The 23,250-nt window shown below is 26.9% G+C and overlaps 10 protein-coding genes across 10 annotated transcripts; 4 read left to right on the top strand and 6 right to left on the bottom strand. All coding sequences in view use genetic code 12, as the record gives it.

The window, feature by feature from the left end:
- Positions 1-3: 3 nt before the first annotated feature.
- Positions 4-870, bottom strand: KGF55_000829 (uncharacterized protein; the record flags this gene model as incomplete). The annotated part of the gene is made up of 1 exon (XM_051761142.1): positions 4-870. One exon carries the CDS (start codon positions 868-870, stop codon positions 4-6), a length of 867 nt encoding a protein of 288 aa, XP_051616774.1.
- Positions 871-1,167: 297 nt separating this feature from the next.
- KGF55_000828 (uncharacterized protein) lies at positions 1,168-3,630 on the top strand (the record flags this gene model as incomplete). The annotated part of the gene is made up of 1 exon (XM_051761141.1): positions 1,168-3,630. One exon carries the CDS (start codon positions 1,168-1,170, stop codon positions 3,628-3,630), a length of 2,463 nt encoding a protein of 820 aa, XP_051616773.1.
- Positions 3,631-3,672: 42 nt separating this feature from the next.
- Positions 3,673-3,957, bottom strand: MRPL37 (mitochondrial 54S ribosomal protein mL54; the record flags this gene model as incomplete). The annotated part of the gene is made up of 1 exon (XM_051761140.1): positions 3,673-3,957. One exon carries the CDS (start codon positions 3,955-3,957, stop codon positions 3,673-3,675), a length of 285 nt encoding a protein of 94 aa, XP_051616772.1.
- A 157-nt stretch (positions 3,958-4,114) lies between these two features.
- On the top strand, positions 4,115-5,305 carry YBN5 (Obg-like ATPase; the record flags this gene model as incomplete). Its single annotated transcript, XM_051761138.1, has 1 exon — positions 4,115-5,305. One exon carries the CDS (start codon positions 4,115-4,117, stop codon positions 5,303-5,305), a length of 1,191 nt encoding a protein of 396 aa, XP_051616771.1.
- A 407-nt stretch (positions 5,306-5,712) lies between these two features.
- MNN15 (putative alpha-1,3-mannosyltransferase) lies at positions 5,713-7,872 on the top strand (the record flags this gene model as incomplete). Its single annotated transcript, XM_051761137.1, has 1 exon — positions 5,713-7,872. The coding sequence occupies one exon, from the start codon at positions 5,713-5,715 to the stop codon at positions 7,870-7,872; it is 2,160 nt and encodes a 719-aa protein (XP_051616770.1).
- Positions 7,873-7,944: 72 nt separating this feature from the next.
- KGF55_000824 (uncharacterized protein) lies at positions 7,945-8,889 on the bottom strand (the record flags this gene model as incomplete). Its single annotated transcript, XM_051761136.1, has 1 exon — positions 7,945-8,889. One exon carries the CDS (start codon positions 8,887-8,889, stop codon positions 7,945-7,947), a length of 945 nt encoding a protein of 314 aa, XP_051616769.1.
- A 487-nt stretch (positions 8,890-9,376) lies between these two features.
- KGF55_000823 (uncharacterized protein) lies at positions 9,377-10,339 on the bottom strand (the record flags this gene model as incomplete). Its single annotated transcript, XM_051761135.1, has 1 exon — positions 9,377-10,339. The coding sequence occupies one exon, from the start codon at positions 10,337-10,339 to the stop codon at positions 9,377-9,379; it is 963 nt and encodes a 320-aa protein (XP_051616768.1).
- A 4,293-nt stretch (positions 10,340-14,632) lies between these two features.
- Positions 14,633-15,589, bottom strand: HMX1 (Hmx1p; the record flags this gene model as incomplete). The annotated part of the gene is made up of 1 exon (XM_051761134.1): positions 14,633-15,589. One exon carries the CDS (start codon positions 15,587-15,589, stop codon positions 14,633-14,635), a length of 957 nt encoding a protein of 318 aa, XP_051616767.1.
- A 1,861-nt stretch (positions 15,590-17,450) lies between these two features.
- Positions 17,451-18,848, top strand: CDC13 (Cdc13p; the record flags this gene model as incomplete). Its single annotated transcript, XM_051761133.1, has 1 exon — positions 17,451-18,848. The coding sequence occupies one exon, from the start codon at positions 17,451-17,453 to the stop codon at positions 18,846-18,848; it is 1,398 nt and encodes a 465-aa protein (XP_051616766.1).
- Positions 18,849-19,568: 720 nt separating this feature from the next.
- On the bottom strand, positions 19,569-21,854 carry KGF55_000820 (uncharacterized protein; the record flags this gene model as incomplete). The annotated part of the gene is made up of 1 exon (XM_051761132.1): positions 19,569-21,854. The coding sequence occupies one exon, from the start codon at positions 21,852-21,854 to the stop codon at positions 19,569-19,571; it is 2,286 nt and encodes a 761-aa protein (XP_051616765.1).
- Between the last annotated feature and the right edge of the window lie 1,396 nt (positions 21,855-23,250).

Below are 23,250 nucleotides of genomic sequence, written 5' to 3'. Positions count from 1 at the left end.
ATTTTAAACTTTACTAGTATTATTTTTCCTCATTTGTCTATATAATATCCCACCACTGAAATAAACGAATAATGCAGCCAATAAAATGAATAAAAATATCCAAACAGCAGCTGTGTTATTGGCTTTCGCAGCTGTAGGACAAGCATGATGACTTTTAACCTCAAAAAAATAATTACAATCATTAAAATTCCCAATATATGATATTGTAGCTTTTGCTGACATTTCTCTGTCACATGTAAAAGTTAGAATTGTTGATTTTTGTAATGGGTTACCTCGTTGATCAAACAAATTATTACAATATGAACCATTTTCATACGTTATTGTTAATTTTTTACCTCTAAATTTTGGTTGAGTCGAAAATTGTCCAATTGATATGTATTTATTATTCTCCATGTAATACCCACCAACTAAACTTGAATTTAAATTGTCTTTAATGTCATTATCATGTAATTTTTTAAATGGAGTTGAACATATTCCTATAGTATAATTTTTTCCTGAATCATATCCTTTTGAATTCCAAGGTAATGGTTTATTTTCATTTCCAAAAGATGACAAACCTCTAAGATCTATAAAACCTTTTGATATGGGATTAAACACTGTACATGGATCTAATGGTTGCTCTTCTTGTTCATCTGTAGAATCTTTAGAATTACTTATTGATTTATCTAGATTATTTTGAATATTTTGTTTTGATTGTGGACTGTTATTAGTGGCAGGTGATGTAAACGTAAAATGACTTATTGAATCAAAAATTTCAGATGAAGTTTGATACAATGAATCATCCGGTCTTGACCTTTGTAATATTGTTATACCTAAGATTATTAATAAGGTGATTAAAGGTATTATGGCTCGTCTTATAGATTTGGACATTATTTTAATCTATGTTGAATGTGAATTGTGAAAGCGAGTGTGGGAAGATGTTAGTGTTTGAGTATTGATATTTAAATAAGACGTGACTGTTATATGAGCATTTATCACTCTAATTTTTGTATTTATGAATGAAAGTTATTGATTAATTGATAGTGATCGTGATATATCGTAAAAATTTAGAACCGTAGAAATCTACGAATTAAGAGCGAAATCAAGTCCATACATAACTTGAAAAAGGTTTGACAAAATACCACCCAATACAGGCTAATACCACAATTATAACAAACCAATCCACATATGAATTCTTGGTCTGATCCGTCTGCCTTGACGAATATTAGTGGATTTCAATCAAATATACTTAATTTTTCAGATCCTTTATTAAATCAAATAATAACATCAAAGAAAGCATTACAATTATTGGAATCTAATCTTATAACGTCGAGTAATGATGATTCAGAGGGAGAAGAATCAAAAGATAAATCTATAATTGAATTACTATTAAGCTCATGTGATGGAGATGTTGTCACACTAGAAAGTATACTAAAATCCAATCCAGAATTAGTAAATAAATTGTATCCAACTAATGAAGCAGGAGTTACTCCATTGGTTTATGCTATATGTTTCAATAATGATGATATTGTCAGTTCCTTATTAGAAGGTCATGATGCCGATCCTGACGTTGCTGATACAATTATAAACTACACTCCATTAATGTGGGCAGTTTATTTAAATCAATTAGACACAATAAAATTATTACTCAATTACCAAGCTGATCCATATTTTTCACCAAAAGATGATGGTAAAAATGCTATAACGTTGTTAAATCCTGAAAAGCAAGAGATCATAGATTATTTTAAGTCTCATAATGTGTTAAAAAATGCAAGTAATAATGGAGAAGAACAAGATATATTCACAACAAATACTTTTATACCTAACGAGATTGAAGATGATCTAACGAATAAGTTTAAAATGCAGACATTATCAGGACAAATTGATGAAGATGAAGTTGAACATGTTTATGAAAATGATGATGAATATATATTGGCTCAAGATCCTGTGATACCAAGATTACCTGATTTTGAGTATGAAAAATTATTACCAGAGCAATATATTAAATTTACAGATAGCGATATACCTTCATTAATTGATTATATTTTTAATCTCAGATCAAATACTAATTATCAACATAATGCTAGATTGCCAGCTGCAATAGTATTTCAATTAATACGATATGCTCATTTGAAAGTAGAGTCAAAAGAATTAACAGATTTCTTATTTGACTGTTTTACAGCTCGTTTAAGAACTGTGACAAATACAAAATCGGGAGCTTTCAACATGGCATTACAAGAAGAAAATGCAAAAGGAGCTGGAGATATAGTGCTATTGAGTTATTGGTTATCATCATTACAATATTTACATTTTTATTTTATCAAAAACAAATTTTATACCGCCTTTCCAAGATTTTTACAAGAAATAATCAATTTAGCACAATCATTAATTGCAACTTTATCATTTTCAATAAATTCGAGATTGAACTTATTGGTTAATGACTGTATTTTAAATTTCACAAGTTTAATAGATGTTTCAAATACATTATATGCAAAAGATTGGAATTTATTCAAGAAGAACAAAAAACATCCAAATAATTTTGATGACATTTTAAACACATTAAATCCACCAACTCAAGATGAGTTGATGAAACCTTCACCTATAAGATATATACAAGTTTTAGGTGCATTAGATTACGTCCTAAAAATTCATAATGTTGATAATTTATTTCGAGTACAAACTTTTTCATTAGTATTCTATTACATCGATTGTATAATTTTTAATAACATCATAAGTCAAAGCAAGTATTGTACAAGATCAAAAGCTATTCAACTTAGGCTTAACTTATCGGCAATAGAAGATTGGTTACGCTCCCATAACTTAAAATTTCAAAAACCTGAAAAAATTGGTGGCTTAAGTCAGCTAGTAATTATAAGTCTTAACAATTTATTAAGTGATGATAAGTCATTACTGAAAAAAGACCCTCAAAACTTGGAATTTTATTATGATTCATTATATCATGTTTGCAAAAATCAATTACAACCGACTATAGAATTATTACAATGGTTACAATGTATGTCATCCTTATCAGATGAAGAAAATTTAATCAAAACAATAAATCAATTTGATTATTTGAATTATTATCAAATTTTTAAAACTGTAAACAAATTATACAAATATGAAGTTGATGAACCGAGATTACCTAAAAAACTTGTCAATTTTATCAAGTCTTTGATGAATGAGCAAGGTGAACAACAAATTCATAAAAATTTTCAACATTATATGACACAATCAACTTATTTAACAAAAGAAGTATATGTTTATCTTAACCCAAATTTTATATTTAATATAGCATTGCCAAACTCATCGGAGTTAATTAATAGTTATGGAGCTGGAATTGGTGGTGTGAGTGTCTTAAGAAGTAAAAAATATCAGCCATCATTACCAATTAGTGTTGTTGACGATATTGATGAATTACTAACGGAAAATAAAAATGCGGGACTCAATGACACTTATGATTATGAGGCTGAAGAAGTGCAAGAAGAAGATGACGATGATGATGAACTTGAAAATAATCAACATGAGTTAAAACCAAAGACTGTTAAAGACGAAAAATTCAAAGGAGATGAATTATTCAAAAGTGTTCAAATGCCTAACTCTCTTTTACATAGGAATTGGGGTGATGAAGAAATTGAATCTAATCCATGGTAATATATCATTATTATTTATGTACATATGAACGCTTCTTGCTATTTACATTTTTGATAAGAAATTATTGTTCCTTATAACTTTATTATTCTCCTTCTGTAGCTTTATTCTCCTCCACCTTAAAAAATCCTCATTTTTAATATTCTCTAGATTGACTTTTGGATCAATCATTGTCCATAGCCATTCTGGATATTCTTTATCTTCTAATGCAACCGGTTCATCACCTTTTTTGAATATTTTTAAGTTTAATGGTGTTCCTGCTTTACATGATGATTGACTTAGCGTTGCGGATATGTTAAAAGATCGTCTTAGTATTAGCCTTGAGTTCATATTAATGTTTATGATGTTAAATTGTATGATGTAATGCTATATGATCTTTTGAATAGTGCGTTGATTCAAAAAAATTTTACAAAACAGTTGAAGAAAATAAAAAAAAATTTCAAATCTGTTAAAGTTAACATTTATTATAGATTTTATCACAACACCAATGCCACCAAAGAAGAAAGGAGCTCAAGAAAAACCAATTTTACTAGGAAGACCCGGTAACAATTTGAAATCAGGAATTGTGGGATTAGCAAATGTTGGTAAATCAACTTTTTTTCAAGCAATTACAAGATGTCCTTTAGGTAACCCAGCAAATTATCCTTTTGCAACTATTGAACCAGAAGAAGCAAGAGTTATTGTTCCTAGTGAAAGATTTGATAAATTATGTGAATTGTATAAACCAAAAAGTGAAGTTCCTGCATTTTTAACCGTTTATGATATTGCAGGTTTAACAAAGGGAGCTCATGCCGGTGAAGGTTTAGGTAATAATTTCTTAGCTAACATTAGAGCAGTTGATGCAATTTTCCAAATGACGAGAGCTTTTGAAGACTCTGATATTATTCACATCAATGATGAAGTAAATCCAGTAGCAGATTTAGAAATTGTTAGAGATGAGTTAAGATTAAAAGATATTGAATTTGCAACCAAATATTTAGAAGGGATTGAAAAAATTACAAAAAGAGGTGGTCAATCATTAGAAGTTAAACAAAAAAAGGAAGAAGCAGAATTAGTTAAAAGAATTATATCAATATTGGAAGATGGTAAAAGAGTTTACAATCAAACTTGGACTTCAAAAGAAGTTGATGCTATAAATCAAATGCTTTTATTAACTGCTAAACCAGTAATATATTTAATCAACTTATCAGAAAAAGATTATATTAGAAAGAAAAACAAGCATTTATTAAAAATTAAAGAATGGGTTGATGCAAATTCACCAGGTGATTTAATAGTTCCAGTATCAGTATCATTGGAAGAAAAATTAGCTGGAATGGGATCAGATGAAGAAAGAGAAGCTTATTGTAAAGAAATTGGGGCTCAATCAGCTTTACCAAAAATTATTGTTGCAATGAGACAAAAATTAGATTTAATATCATTTTTCACAGGTGGACCAGATGAAGTAAGAGAATGGACAATTAGAAAATGGTACACTGCCCCACAAGCTGCTGGTACAATTCATACTGATTTAGAAAGAACTTTTATTTTGGCTCAAGTAATAAAATATGAAGATTTAATTGAATATGGTGATGAAGCTAGTGTAAAAGCTGCTGGTAAATTATTACAAAAGGGTAAAGATTATTATGTTGAGGATGGTGACATTATATATGTAAAAGCAGCTGAGGGTAAAGCTCGTTAAGATAGTTGTACATATGAATATAAATATATATAGTCTATTATATCCGTGTTCAAAGAAGCTTGTTTCAAAGTTAAAACTTTAATGTAAGTTGATGCAAGACACAGATTTAAAATTTTAAAATATTAAAAGTGTTTTTTGCAGCCAAAATACAACTCCTTGTCGCTGGGGTAATTTTTCTAAGGTTGAATGGGTCTCTTAATTGATTAGTTGTCCGTGTAATCCTTCATTTGTTCAATATTCAAGATTTTTATTCAAAATTTTATTCCCCGAAAAACATGGCTTATGGTTAACTAAAAAATGTTGAGAATACATTAGAGTTTAATTGTTTAAACATCAAATGAATTTTAATAAATTATCAACATTATCAATCTAATTCTAAATGGTTTAAGATAGAGTTAATGAGGCAAATGAGATTATCGCTAAGAAGAGTTATAATCTTGGTTGGTTTAATATGTATTATACTGATCACAATATTAAAAGTACATCCATCAATCGGACTTAAAGAATTGAAACTTTTATTATTAGATACAGAAAGATTTGATTCAATATCTTTTAAACAACATGATTTAAAAATCAAGAAACAACTACATTACTCGAATTACTTATATTCCGGTTACAAACAATTCATTAATCATTTTGGTGAAGATATTGATCAAATCAAAGCAAGGCCAAATGATGAAAAATGTAATATAATATTCGATCAATTTAACACAACTAATCCAGATTGGAAATTAACTATATATAATTCACCAAGTAATAGATTCGATAAATCTTCAGATAAAAAGGAATCCTTTTTTAAGGAAAGAATCAACAGATTACGTGAAAAATATGAAAAGAATAATCCGGATGCTAAGGATAAATTTCGATTGACTAGATCTCAAAACCATACAATCTTAGAAGAATATAACAAACATATCGAACAATCCCAGACAATATTACAGGAGATGGCAGATTCTACAACCTTGTTAAGATTATATGGTAAATGTTTTTTCAATAAAGATCTAGATTCGACTCAAGCTCAAGTGTATGATGAGTTTACCGATAAATTGTTTCCATTTTTGACTGACAAACCACCAATACTTGATGGAGATAACTCGTATAATAGTGATGTATATGCGAGAAATTCGATTGATTATATATATAAAAATTCAAAAGGAAAAGGAATTGTAGTCTCAGCAGCAACAAGACATTCACGAGATTTGGTAAGATTGATTAAAGTGTTGAGAGCTCTCAACAACAAACTACCAATACAAATTATGCACAAGGGTGACATCACAAAGAAATGGTTGACAGCAATTGAAGAAGCAGCTGTAGTTGACATTGAAACAACGTTCCAGGCCGAAAATTTAGCTGAAGATAATCCGATATTAAAGGATACCAACTTATTAGACCAATCTAAAGAATTTGGTTCTGAATTCCCCAAACAAGATTTAACTTTTGTTAATTTAGCCCCTTGTATAAAGAGAAATTTTAAGTATTCATTTCCTGGATATTCCAATAAGTTACTTGCATTATTATTTTCAACTTTTAATGAAATTATATTACTAGACGCTGATACTGTCCCATTGGTACCTCCTATGGAATTTTTTGAATCCAAAGAGTATCAAAAATCAGGTACTTATTTCTTTCAAGATCGTTCACTAAGAGATAACAATGATTATATTGAAACCAATTATTTTGCAACATTATTCCCAAGTAATGAAAATTCAATCGATAATTTATTTGATATCCCTCGAATTACAGAAAAGACTTTGAATAATAAATATATGACTGGCTGGAGACATTATCAAGAAGCTGGAGTGGTTGCTTTCAACAAAAAAGAACATTTTACTGGATTATTAATGATGTTTCCATTATCATTATGGCAAGAACCCGTAAAATCCTCAATATGGGGAGATAAAGAATTATATTGGATTGGATTATCAGCAGCTGGTGATGAAAATTACGAATTCAACCCTTATTCAGCAGCATCAGTAGGTGAAGCGACATCCATACATGAAAGAAAATTTTATCCTAACTCAAAGAGTAGAGAAGTTTGTTCAACTCATCCTGGACATGTTAATGGAGATGGTAAATTATTATGGATTAATTCTGGATTTGGATATTGTAAAAAAAATGGTTATTATAGAGATAGAGTTAAATTTCCATTCACGGCATTTGAAAGCAATGAATTAGTTGATTTGTTTAATTCGCCATTAAAGATTAGAGCAGCTTTGATTCCTCCCGACCTACCTAGATTTAGAGAGCCAGGTCAAATCGACCCTGAACCAGAATTAGAATTTAAAAGTTCTTGGAAACTAAGAAAAAAAGATATTGATGAAATCAATGAAGATTTACCTTCTGGATCTGAAAGAACTGAATTTATAACTGAATGGGGTCCACAAAAGGGTTGGGTCAAGAATAATATATGTTTTGGATATTTTTATTGTGCTTACGATAGTATAGAAAGTTATTCCGCAGATAAAGAAACTGATAATGGGAAATTTTATGAATTTGATGAAGAAAGTGTTAAATTTTTTGATTATTTGAGCAAAGTTTGGTTAACTGGGGTACCTAAGAAAAAGTGAATAGAAAGGGATAGGGTAATTTATAGACTATATTAAATATTGTATTATAGAGTATGATTTTCGTGTAGTCAATCACTTATTTACAGTTACGACCACTGCATGAAGAACCATTGGTTTGATCAATAACTTTGTGTTTGGATCATAACTATTCTCATTCACATTTGCATCAATAATTGAAAATAATTTATATTTAATTTCTTCTTTCTTTTCATCAGATAAATCAGTAATATAACTTCTAGTTTCCCAATATTTCCAAACATCTTCTTTACTAATCAACCTATCATACAAAGCAAACAGATCTTTGGTATCGTTTTTGAAATATTTACTCTCCAATAATACTTTCCTCCATTTACCATGTCTATATTGTGGTACATTTACATCAAAACCATAAATATATTTAGTAACTTCTTCATTCCATTTTTGATTTGCAAAAAATTTTTCAAATAATTTTTCATTATTTCCAATTTTTTCAAAACTATTAAAATATCTACTTCCATCATTAAAAAATTTACTATCTTCAGCATTTGAATTTTGAGAAGGTGAACAATAATCAAAATGCCAAATTAAACCTAATTTAGAACCTGGTTTTAAAATTCTATTAATTTCTTTTAAACTTTCATCATCTGCAAACCAATGGAAACCTTGAGCTATTATAACTGCGTCTACTGAGTTATCTTGTAAAGGAATTTCATAACTTGATGCTTGAATAACATTTTTAATTTGTGGGAAATTTTTTTGAAATGTTGTTAACATTCCACTTGATGGTTCAATTACTGTTAAATTGGTTGTCCAACCATTCTCTATTAAGTTTTTAGTAAATTTCCCAGTCCCACAAGCAATTTCAACTATCTTCTTGTCTGTTTTAAATTTAAATTTATCACCTATAACTTCAGCTAGTCCCAAATCAACAAGAAAAGGATTTACTAAAATTGGATTGAATGATGGTCGGAAAACATCATATGATGAATGATTTGAGTTGAAGGAGTTGACCGCAGTATTATGTGCTGTTTTTGACATGGCTGATGTTTAGTTTGTCAAAGTGTATAGGCTGAAATTGGTTTCTCTTATAGCATTATTCATATTGTTGGTCTTGTTTACGAATTATTGAGATCGGACTTTTGTTGAATTTTTCGAAAAATATAATTCCGATCTAGTGTGGAGATTTGGGGGATAAAATCCGGTACCGAAAAAGGACTAGGTGGAACAAATTATCTGAGAAAATTCGTATCAATAACATGTCTTCCTAAAAATGATAGTGGGCTGTCTCAACAATTCATAACAAAAGTGGCCCAGGGTCAGAATGACCTGAAATTTTAGAGTTTCAAAAAAATCTGAAACTTTTCAGACATTCAATTCTTAAGCGGTAATATATTTGAAACAAATCATACAATAACGATATTTCTATAAATAAATCTAACAAATTGAGGGTATCGGACTAAAAACATCATACTCCATGAACTAAACCTTATTATTGACAAACAAATCAATCTCATGATTTTACTATTTAAAGAGCAACATCAGCATCAACACCAACATCTAAACCTAATAATTTAGCAATTTTAGCAATAACTTCAGCAGATACTGAAATATCTCTTTTTAAATTGATATCAGCACCAACACCAACTCCTAAGTCAATAAGATGAGCAATATCAGCAGCAACAGTAGCAGCTATTTTATCATCTCTTTTAGCATTTACATCAACACCAACATCTAAACCTAATAAACCAGCAATTTGAGCAACAACATCAGCTGATAATGAAATTAATCTTTTTTCAATAATTGAAGCATTTTCTGATCTTCTTTTTAATGCAATATCAGCATCAACACCAACGCCTAAATCAATTAATCCTAAGACATCAGCACCAATATCAGCAACAACAGTGTCATCTCTTTTAGCTGTAACATTTAATCCAACATCCAATCCTAATAAGTCAGCAATTTGAGCTGCAACTTCAGCAGATAAATCAATTAATCTTTTTTCATTAGCTTCTCTTTTTTTTAAAGCAATATCAGCATCAACACCTACACCTAAATCAATTAATCCTAAGACATCAGCACCAATATCAGCAACAACAGTGTCATCTCTTTTAGCAGTAACATTCAAACCAACATCTAATCCTAATAAGTCAGCAATTTGAGCTGCAACTTCAGCTGATAAATCTAATAATCTTTTTTGTTCATCAATTTCTCTTTTTGCAGTAACATTCAAACCAACATCTAATCCTAATAAGTCAGCTATTTGAGCAACAACTTCAGCTGATAAATCAATTAATCTTTTTTCATTAGCTTCTCTTGTTTTTAAAGAAACATCAGCTCCAACACCAACACCTAAATCAAGAACACCTGGAATATCAGCAGCTACAGTGACTGTGTCGGTTCTTTTATCATTAACGACTTCATGATTTATGACAGCAGCTTGAGTTGAAATAGCTAAAGCACCTAATGAAATGATTTGTTTGATTTGCATTTTTTATGAATTGAAGTTATATTTTTTTATTTAAACGAAAGTGTGGTTTCTATTGTTTGAATTGATAATTTTATAAAAAGTTTAAAAAAATTGCAAATATTTATGATGGAATTAATGATTATTTATACACTTTTTTTTCCAAGTTTATAAAAGATTAAAAATAGTTCGGATATTCATAACATCCACATTATCACATGGTCGATCATAATCTTACAATGATTTTCAAATCTATTTGCTAACCAAATTGATTGTTGCTTGAAAAAAAAATTGCAATAATTGTGTATTATCATTGTTTGATTTGCAACTAATTGATAAGAAATGAATAACAACAACTTGTTTTAATTTTATTATTTTGCAACTTTTTTGTTTTATATTGTGGAGTTTTTGTGACATGTTTTACAATTTTGAGTTTTTTCGCAACTTTTTTTTTAAACTTAAACTTTTTTAACTTGTATACTTTTGATGCAATAAATGTAATGTATCTTAGCCTAAAAGCTAGGTAATATTCTACGAACAAAGGGGTCCTATTTAATAAGCCCTGCATTATTCGAAACCTAATTTGAAATAAGCTAGTAGTTGAAAAAATTTCACCACGATATTTTTGAACGGATGATGTACTGTGTATCCTTAATTGAACTTTACATTATTACGGGTAGTTGGGGCTTTGATCTGAATAAAGATTTACTCAAATATTTATGAAAATATTTTTATACGTTCTAGATCTTAGATCGATTGATGTTGCTTGCTTGTTTACGAGGATGTAATAAAAAATAAACACGCTTGATAAATTTTCTTTTAAATCCAATTATCTCCATCCTCATCATCATCATCATCATCATCACCAAGAGCCGTTATCAGTCAGACTACCAACTTACTTAATTTATCTTGATAACTAAGACGCGTTTCGGTTCTTCTCACTCTAGACAAAAACAGCAAAGCTGGCCTAATTAGGAACAATTTATTATTCAAATTATCAACAAGCTTTTTACTTAAATTAAGTTAAACCCGACATCAAAAACTTTAAAAAATTGATGGGCGGTTTTATTAATTTTTAAAAAGCACAATATTATATGTTTTTAATTATAATAATCATCCATATTAAAATTGTTCTATATTTGGTTTGCAGATGTGATAAAATGTACGCATTCGCTATAATACAATGCAATACAATAACGAACTTACTTTCAATTCAAGCTGAAATTTTTATTATTTAATGTATTAATTTTTTTTTTTTTTTTTTTTTTCTTCTACTGTATATTAAATTTTTAGTTATCTCTCGTTCGAATTTTAAAACAATAAGAATCGGTCCTAATTAATTTAAATTTATTGATAAGAAGAAAAGGGCTTACCTAAAAGAGTTATGACATAATTCGCGTATCACAAGTTAGCTTTTTTATTTATAACTAATCTATTAATAAAATACATAAATATATTGAGTAACAATACCTATAATTGGTGATAATTTGATAAAAAACTTGGCCTGTATCGGGTTACAAAGTTATAAATTTTTCATATCAGTAGATTCGAAATGTTCTCTCTTGTGATAACTAAAATCAGCCCACCTTAAAAATTATTCTTGATGAACTGTGTAAAACTATAACTTTTGAAATGTCTAATTTAGAAGCTAAAAGACAAACAACAACCACTACTAAAAACTATTTATAGGATCTAACCCTACCTTGAAACCCTTTCGTTCTTCCCAAAACGTTGAAAAAATCGTATTTTTTCATCAGTTATGAGAATTTTCTGATTTTAATTTTTTTTATCAAAAAACGGAACTAATATCTACAAGTCAGTAAATGATTTGCAGTTTTTTTTAGATTTATTGTTCTTTAAAGGGAAAACTTTTTATCGGATACTCTACAACAATGTAAAGCACAAAACACTACGTAATAATCTAAAAAAATTTAAAGTTATAATTTAATTGATAAGAAAAAGTAAACAAAAAGTTGATGATAATTACCACATATAGTACGAGGTATACTGGTACTGTGGACGGATTTATACAATTAAATGATTCATGGAAAAATATTAGTCTCGTTTATGACTAAAAAGTATAGTTTCAACTAGATTAACTACGAGTCATTATACTATATTTTTAAAATTTTCATTATTTACTAATCTTACTAAAACAATATATAAGCAAAGTTGACACAATTTGTGTGTGGTTCGTTGATTCGGGTGTGGATCGGAAGAGCTTTGAACCATTGAAAACATCAACAATAACATTTAATATTTTAAGATAAGTGTGTTATCTTGACTAACGACAGCCAATGAAAAAGTTTATATTAATGATTAATAAAAAGTTTAGTTTATGTGGAGCTTTATTATTATTAACTGAAAGTATTTGTTCAAGATCAAAAATAACTTTTTCTTCCCACTTCATCTTTTCTCCATGTTTCAAATAGATTAGAGATATTTTGCAACCTAACTTTTTATAAACGTTTGGTGAACCTTGTGGACCAAATTTCTAGCGACCGTTGAGAACTTTAAAAATTTCAAGAATTAGAATTCATTCTATGTAGTCAATCTTTTTATGATCACTAGAAAAGTAAACGTTTGGTTTGATGAATTTCACAAATCATGAAATTACGAAACATTGTTTAATAATTATAAATTATTTTTTTTTATTTTGCAACACAATGACAAAAATTAAGTTAATATTTTTAGTTTCAGTTCCGTACCTCAATAAATTTGAATTATCAATAAGCAGAGTGAGATATTTGTCTGACTAGCCTTTGGACAACACCAAAAACTATTTTGAAATAAAGTTAGAATTCATGATGGGCTTAGCTTAAATTTCTTCAAGTTGAAGATGAAATGTTTCCAAACAAGGGCTTCGTCATAATTTTTTAAGCTTTTCATTAACAATATCCTTAAAGTTTAAAATCATGATTAGTTCAATATGTCATATTCATTCTGCATCCACAGAACAAATTGTGAATTTAGCAACATTCGTCTAAGCATTATTAATAAGGTTTGGATAATCTGATGAACAATCCGAAGGAGTGAACTAAATAATTTCAATTAGTTCAATCGAAGAACCATTCTTACAACACGTTGTAGCTATATATGAACAATAAAACTTTAAATTGATGTCATGGTATGCTTATTGGTTATGACTAAGAAATACAATGATGTTTATCAATTCCTCAAATTGATCGACTTTTTTTGGGAACGTATTGTTTAGTCCTTGTCTCTCAGATCAAATCCTTGTCCTCTAAGCGAAATATTCACAAATAAAATATTTGATGTCTTATTTCCTATAAAAACCGTTGAAAAAATGATCAGCTTCAACAAAATGCTTCAATAAAATGAAGGATTAATGTGCCACTTTAGATGATTAAAAAGATATGAACGTTTTATAATTTTACAACTGTTTTATGAAAGAATTCATTTTTAAAACACTTAAGGTTTTGTAACTCAAAAATAATTTCAAAATGTTTCAAGTAGAAGTCCATACCTCAATACATTCTAAATGTAAAGTTTTTTAAACAAAGATTGAACAACCAAACCTTTGATGAGCCTACTCTCATCAAATTATAACAGATATAAGGTTTTGAATTAAAATTCGGAAAGGCTCAGCTACTTGTCGACACTGTTTTGGATCCGCCTTGAAAGGATTTGTTATTCAAAAATGTGTGGTAACCACAACTTTTAACAAAATTTAGCAGCAAAATACTTATAAAATTGACGCCTCCAATTTAAATATTAATAACATTTTGACATCATGAACAATGCTTTAACGGTCTTTATAAAACAAAGAATGCTTGTTGATGTTATGTGTTGGAAATTACAATGAGAAAAGCTTAAGATTTAAGATTAAGCATATAGTAACATAACCTACTTAGTTATTTTCTCCCTAACGGATAAAAGACAAAGCCTAGACCATTATTAATTTTGAGAAAAATTTCATCACAGCGAAAAATCAAATGAATCATTTGTATTTGGTAGGAAGCTACCATTAAAATAAATGTAAGTCCCATTATAGTGGATGTTTTATAGCAAAAATTCATTTAATAATAGTATAAAAGGTGAGTTGTTCTCTATAATGGCGAGTCTTTCGAAGCCACATTAAGTTATATTTCAGCTTAATACACCAAATAATGTTTTTGAAACGGTTTTATGTGAGGTAGATCTTTCATTCTAAGCACAATTAACAATTGAGAAATCAATCATATCCTAATGCAAATCAAATTCGTAAATCATATTATATTAAAGTTGGGTATTTTATATATCCTATATAGTTATATTTTTATTGTTCTATTTTCAAAAACCTTGTGTGCTTAACGGTTATATAAATTTCATAATTGTTCTAAATAAATAAAGTACTAATAATATTGATACAATAATCATTAAACTATAATAACCTTTTGTCATTAAGAAATATAACCAACTTCCCTTTATTTTTTCTAAATTATAATTTTCTAATTCAATTAAACAATTTGCATTTTGTTCAAATATAAATTTACTTTCTTCAATAATTTCTAATTTTTCATCTTCTGTTAAACCAATTCTTGTTATTAATTCATAATTTTTTTTATATTCAATTCTTAAATTATCTTCATTTTCAACATCAAATGTAAAAAAATTTGTACCTAATTTTATAATTTCTTCATGTTTTAAATTATTTTTATGAGGATAAAAACCAGTAGCTTTTATAAATGATGATCTCATTAATCTACCACCAGCAAATAAAGCTAAATACATAACATGTAAATAAGCAAATAATAAATAAGGTTTTTCTTTAGTTTTATTTAATATATGTTGACTAAAAATAATTTGTTGTTTCATTTTTGGATTTTCAAATTTTGATTTATCATTATCATAATAAAATAAAAGATCTTTTTCAGCTTTAGTGGTTCTACTTATCTCTGATTTCCAAACTTTTTTTAACATTATAACATATTTATCATTTGAATTATTTTCAAATTGATAATTTAATGAATTTTCAATACTTTTAAAAATATGATAAAAAGATTGTAAACCTTGACGATAAACTTTATAATTCCTAAGAGCTATTGCCATTTTTAAAGTAACTAATTTATCAACTTTATCATGTAATGATCTTGTTTCTAAATTTATTCTATTTGCTAATGCTCCAATATCTGTTTTTGAAGGTATTATTTCATTTTTAGGTATAGTTGGTTGTTTTTTAGTTATATTTATTGAATTTGTTGTTGTTGATGAAGGTATTGAAGATGGTTGTAAATTTATAGTAGCAGTAGTTGTAGTTGCAGTTGTAGCCATTTTGATAATTTTTTTGTGGAAGTAAAATGTATAAAGTTGAATCTATTGAATTAATTAATGTATTTGTATAAGTCTGTGTATAAGTATGAGTCTAATGCTTATTTAGTATAAGTTGTTGGTTGTAAAAAATGTTGGTTGTAAAAGAGTATAGTTGGTTATATGATGATATATATATATTGTATATGTTTTCTTGTTATATTTTTATATATGTCTTCGGAGATATCGTTAAAACGATAAAATCTTTTTATTATTATACAAGTACTGCATATAACAAATATTCACAATAAAAAATTAACATAAAGAGAATCCACAATAAATAAATAATTTTCTTCATTCTCTCGAAAGTCCCGTGTAACGCCTGATTTATTTACTAAATGTGTTGTGTTGAGTTTAGTTGAGTTGAAAATTAACTCGTGTTTTAATATCAATGATTAAAGATACTGGTTATTATTCATAACCAACCCCTTGACATTTAACCAAAATCTGATGTATTTTTTCAAACCCCATAGCCATTCCTGGTTTTGTTCTCTTCGTATTCTTACTTGCTGTTATAAGTATGGGGGAAGAGAGAAGAATTGGGTGATTGACTTTGTTAAGTTTTGATCGTTATGCTGTAGTTTGAAAAGGAAGCTCGTAGAAAATAATATTTTGATTTGGAAAGTAAAATAGTTCATTGATATTTCTTATCATTTGTTATACAAAATATTGTTTATTTTCGTGAATTCAAATTAGTCAAAAAGCGGTTACGGAATCATAAATGACTCCAGAGATAAATGCATGAGTATGAGTATGGGTATATATAAAAATTAAAGTTGTACCTTACTATTTTATACTTTTTTAGTGTTATTCTGTTATCTTTTTAATCAGTAAAACAAATGTTTCAAATTTAAAGTATTAAAAATAGCAATTACACAAAACACTTTCAATTACTATGATATATTGCGTATCGGATTATGTACTTAATTGACGCGTCGGATTGTATCTTGAGTAATGATTAAAGTAAGTAAAAGAATACTTTAATGAGTAATTGAGACATAAGGTCATTGTATAAATCATTATCTACAAAATCCAAAGAACCCCCTGTTTTTCTAACTCATTTTCGTAATTATGGTCAACTTCTAATCAAATCAATGTATGGGAAGAACTTTAGTAGAAAAAGAACAAGTTCCATAATTTCATAATAAGAATTTCCTTCTCCTATAGGCTTCCTTAGATTGAGCTCGGCTCATTAACAAGCTATATGGAAGTTATCTAGATTGATCATACTAAATTTGAATCGATTTAGTCATTTTGGGTGGTACCTGGTAATTTTAGTAAAGGTTTAACATTTAAAATATGCGAGTTGCCTGCAACATCATGACTTTCATGAAACATATACCACAACTTTCATGAAGCTTGCTCGTTTGATCCAGTAATGCTATGAATCTTAATTTTCAAGACCCTTTTATGATCATGTCCCAGAGTTCATTCAATAATGCAAACTTGTATCGTCGAAGACTAATATTATTATATGGGTTTTAGAACATATTAGACAATCCCTTGTCTCTAACATTGCACACATGGTCAGTGCAACTAACGCCATGTTTGGTAAAAATCATACGTGATTAGATGATACAATTAACCCCTATGGTATTTTTACTCGATTAGTATAAATTCATACATACCTATATACTCAATATATTGATCCTTAAAAAAGTGTAAATGAGAACTTTCAAAAAAAAACGCGACGCGTGTATTAAAACAACATCCCTTTTTTTTTGTCCCTTTAAATTTCTTTAAATTTCCATAATTCTAAAAATACCCTTACCTTCAACTTATTTTAACATCAATCATCCAAACTCCAGCTATACCCAAGCCTGAAATGAAACAAAACGAAGTTAAAAAAGTAAAAGAGATTCCACTTATCTCAGGAAATAACATTCAAGGTACATATAATATATTAAAAACAAAATTATATTTTTTAGTATTAAATGTATTTTCAACTTATGATCAAAATAGAGTTAAATTTGAAGTAACAGATTTTACAGCTCATCCTCAATTGTTTGATGAATATTGTGCAGAAAGAACTTATGATGAAATTGTTGTTGATACAAGAAAAATTTTAAAAATTTGTGTATTTAAAGATAAATTAGATTTTATAAGTAAATGTTATGAAGAAACTCATGAAGGATTAAAATTAGATATAAGACATGAATTATCATTAAATGGTGGATCATCAGCTAATTTAGATACAAAATTAATTATTATGTCCATGACAATAAAATGGAGAGAATATAAAGGTAAATTAGAACCTTATTCATTTGATCCAGAAATTGTTGAATGGATTCCAAGTTCTATGGACAAACAAGAAGAACAAGTTTTAACAGACTTATATAAAAATATTTTAAAACAAAGACATTATATTGATGCTTTAGAAAAAAGAGGTATAAATAGAGTTAAAAAAATTATACCTGAAAGAATTTATCAACAATTTTATATTAATAATGATCATCAATTTGGAAGTCAAGATGTTTCAAGAAATGCAACCCAATCACAACAAGAAAGTTCAAATCAAACGCAAAATAGACATCAATCTCAATCACACGATATCATAGAAGATCGACCACAAGTTGTTACTGATCTGGTGAAAGAAGAAGAAAGTGTTTCAAATAATTTATCACCAGATCCTATGAATGAAGATTACGATTTGGACACATTAGGTTGTGATGAAGATTTACCATTACCAGCTATTAATGCTGAATCACAAAACAGACATAATTCACAAAAACCTGTACAATCAACTAGTTCAAAGAAACGTTCAAGGACTGATGACGACGTATTTGCATCAATTCAAAGTTTAAATGCATATAATGAATATGAAATGAAAGTAGATAATAATACATATAAAGTTAAATGTAATATAATTGGAACAATGCCACATGATTTATCATTAGTATGTGGTAAAAAATTAATAAAAGATCCAATTAATAAAAAAATGATACTTGGTGATCCAATAATAAATGATTTAATTTTATTTATTGTTGAACCAGGTTTAGAATATGGTACAGAATTAGATGAATTAGATTTTATACAATTACATGTTTTTGAAGAAAATATTTTAAAATTCTTTGGTTATGATAGAATTGAAGAATTATATATTAATACACCAAATTTAAAAATTGATTTTGATAAAGTTTATGAATTAGAAATTACAAAAGAAGAAATTTATGATGGAATTGTTGTTTGGAAATATAAAAATGGTTATGAAGATTCGTTGTAGAGTATATTAGTGTTTAGTGAATTTATGATTTGTTGTGTTTATTACACATTGTAAGTTTTCATTTCTTTAAAATCTGGGGAAGATTTTTTGTAGAAAATTTAAATTTCGGAAAATATGATAAAATACATCTCTCACACAAACATCATCATTTTGATCATCTACCATTCATCACAGCATAAAATTGAACAACAAAAGTCTACAGTTATTCAATGAGAATCCTACGATATTTATCAACAGCAAATACAAAAACAAAATTTCAAAATACTAAAATACCAACATTAGAAGAATTTTTATTTAATCAAAAATTAAAAACAATATATAAATCAATAATAAAACAAATTTATAAAAAATTTAAACCTACAAACAACGTAAATGATATAAATCAAAGAAATGAATTAATTGAATTTTTAAAATCTGAATTTAAATTAGATAACAACAAAAACCGTAAATTAAGTGAAAGGAAATACTTGTTGAGTTCTGGTTTAAATCAAATTGGATCGATGAGTAGTAGTTTAGGTTTAAATATTACAATTTGATTTAGATTTATCTATTTATACAAGTGGAAGAAAGCAAAAAGATTGAAGGAAGTAAGATAGAAAGAAAAAGGGATATGGAAGAAAAGGAAAAATGGAGTTAAAGTATACAAGATATAGTCTAACGCATAATATTGTACTTTTTAAAAGATAGCATTGTCCTAGCGTATATTAATATAAATTATCCTTATTTCAAATTATTTAAAATTGATTTAGTTGAGAAAATAATAGATTCTTTAATTTCATTTAATGTTGTAGTTGAATCAATATCATTAATAGGTAAATTTAAATTTAATTGATTTATAAATGATAATTGTGAATTTATTATAAAATTTTCATTTTTTAGTTCACTTGTTAAGTTAGTTAATTGATTGAATAATAGCTTTATATCTGAATTATTTGATTTTGGAAAAATGAATTTTATTATATTTATTAATTCAACTAGCTCAATTAATTTTTGATTTGTTTTTGATGATATTATATCATCATTTTCAAAATAATTTTTTAATTTATCAAATTTTAAATTTTTTAAAATAAAATTAATTAATGATTTTGTTTCATTTTCATTTATTTTGGTCTTGATTTTAAATATGTTATAATATATTTTATAAATTAAATTTGACCATGGTGTAAAATTTTTTGAATTTGATATTAATTTATTATAATTTTTTAATAAATATTTTAATTTATTTTCATTATTTATTTCATTTATCATCATATATATAATTAATTTAATTCTAATACTTGTTGTATCATCAACAATAATTTGAACATTCAGTTTTTCACTAAAATCTCTATTATCTCTCCATTCTCCATTTAATATTAATTTTTCATTTTTAATTAACCAATCATTAAAATATTGTATATATCCCTTGTCATTAGTTATAATTGAAGTTTGTAAAATTTTATAAACAATAAAAAATAATGAAATTGAATTTTTTAATCTTTTATTAAAATTAATAAAACTTTCTAATTTATTATAAATTTCAAAATCAAATCCATTATAAATAGTTTCTTTAATTTCTTGAAATGAAGTTAAATAAAATTTAAAAATTTCAATATACACTTCCAATGAAATTTTTGAAGGTAATGAATTTGTTAATAAATAATTTAATGTATCATGTTGAATCATTTTAATTTTTAATGATTGATAAATTGATATTATTAAATTATTGTTATTTAAATTTGAATATAATTTAATTAATAAAATCTTTAATTTATAATTATATTTATCTTGAATTAAAAGATTGTTTATTATTATAATGTTTGAAATTATATTTTCATAAGTTGGAATTTGTAATTGTTTTTCAATTGATACAAGGAAAAGTTCATTTAATGGATCATTATCATATTCTGATCTTTCTGTTTTGATTTTATTGTAATATTGCCAACTATTTACAGTTTGAGGGGCAAATTTTTGATTATTAACTAAAACTATTGCATTGTCTGTTTTCAAATTTGAAGATTCTTTAATTTTGTCATAAAATGATGAAGGTAGTTGATATTTAGATAGATCAGGATAACAACATAATTTATTTTGAAATTTGTTGTAGTAAGTATTTGCATCTTCTTCAATATTGACTCCAAATAAAATACTTAACTCAATTTTTACAAGTAGTTCATTTCTTGAATCACCTAATTTTTCTTTCAATTCTTCATAAGTTTTACCAAGTTGTTTTCCAGATTTAATCCAAAGTTTATAAGTATTAAAATCATCAAATTTATCATTAAATAAAAGATTTGAATTATATTCAAATAATTTTAACCAATTTTCATTCTTGTCCAAAGTTTCAAGATATAAAATTTGTAATTCTAAATCTAATGGAAATTCAATTTGATTTAAAACATTTTCAATACTTTGATAATCTTCATCTAATATTAAAAATCTTGTATACACATAAACTTGTTGACAGTTTACAAATTTTTCATTCTCTATTAGTTTTTTCCCAAATGATTTATATAGTTTCAATTTTGATATTTCTTCATCTGTTGGGTTTGATAGTTGTTGTAGTTGTTTAATCAACAAGTAAAAACTAAAACTATACCAATATTGATATTTCTTTAATTTACTCTTATTTAAATATGAAAATATTTTATTAAATTTTTTTAAATCCCCTGATTCAATACAATTATTAAACCATAAAAAACAAATTTCAATTGATTTTATTGGATATTTTTTTATAATATTTTCAAAACATAAATCTGCTTCTTTTTCCATTTCTAAATCAGTGAAAAATTCATTTAATAATAAAATTGAATTAGTATCATTTGAAAGACTCTGTAGTAACTGCAAGTTATTTTTAATGGCTAATTCTGTTGATTCTGATTTATATATTATTTTATTTAATAAGATTTTGAAATATATTTTATTTGGATTTTTCCTTATTTTATCCGTTATTGCTGATTTAGCAATATCGTAGTAACCTCTATCTATGTAATCTAGGATTTGGTCATCTGTGGTGGAAGAAGACATAGTAACATTTGGTTGTCGAATTTTGAAATGTAAATTTTGGTTGTAAAATTTGTTTGTAGAATATTGAAAATTATGTCTACTGCTCCAAATTCTTTTTTTTTAGGTTTTTACGCAGTAAAAGGGACCAAAAAATTTCGCGCTTTATTGAGCTTGATTTTTTTTTGCAACACTTTTATTTTTTTGGCAACCAAGTATCAACTCAGTACTAATCTATTTACTGTTTCAATTTCTTCTACATTATTTACTGAATTTTAATAAAATTACATTGCTACGAAAAGAATTTATCATCAATTCTTCAAACATTCAAAAATCTAAACATTTTCCACCAAGATCAATTATCATCATTAAAAATAGCTCATGTATCATTTTCTAACGAAGCAATAACCGTAAATAATCTTACTTAGACGACCTTACAATTCCCATTCAAAGATTTGCAAAAATATAAACCTCAACATTTACTCATCAAAAAAAGAAATGATGAAGAAGCACTCAAAAAATTTTATGGGTCTTGAGATATCTTTCCCAAAATAGAATGAAAGTAAACCACAAATGAAACATTCACGAAGGATATGATTACAGTTCTATGATCAAAAAGTTGTGGAAAGACTTCTTTTTCAAAAATTCAAGATATTGTTTCAAAATTAAAGACTACAGATCAAAGAACGATAAAACGGATAATGTGACAAAACAATAAATATAATAATTACAAAGCTTATCTTTGTTTAAATTGAATCAGTAAATATCAGTAATTTGTTGGTCTGATATTTTTGACATTTTCTTCGGTGTTTATATACTGTTTTTCATGGCCCGGAGACATACTTTATTTTGAGATTTATCAATCAATTTATAAGAGAGGGTCCAAGATTTTTTTTATAAGAAGGTTACTTGGCAACCCTACAAAATTATAATAATAATTTTATCTTAAATTTTTCAAAGATAAGCTTTTGCATGTCTTGATAATTCTAAACGATAAAGAGACAAGAACTTGAGTTTGAGAAATATGTAAAAGTTTATTTGTCTTTTGAAGATGTGGCTCAAATATTGTTTGAGAAAGGAGATGGTGGTATCCACTTGAAGCGTTCAACTATTCTAGTGGTTAACACTTGATGAGCTTCACATTACGATAAATTTACTCCAGTTCAAACAAAATTGTTCGGGCTTCTTCTTTTTTAAAAATATCATTTCAACTGTTTATTTTTCTACTAGTTCGGATAAACTTTTATTATTTGATAAATGTATGTAGATAATAATTATCTTAAATCGTAAAATGTTTTGATTAACCAATTATAGATATAAGGTCCTTCATGACGTATTTTGAAACTTAGCCTAAATTACAAGATCCATTATCAAACTAAGTAAACCAAAAACTAAGTAAACCAAACTCCAGTTAATTTAT

The sequence above is a fragment of the Candida pseudojiufengensis genome (genome assembly GCF_024610245.1).
Source record: "Candida pseudojiufengensis strain CBS 10847 chromosome Unknown scaffold3, whole genome shotgun sequence".
Taxonomy (NCBI): domain Eukaryota; kingdom Fungi; phylum Ascomycota; class Pichiomycetes; order Serinales; family Debaryomycetaceae; genus Lodderomyces; species Lodderomyces pseudojiufengensis.
This window is presented reverse-complemented; position numbering and strand designations above follow the sequence as displayed.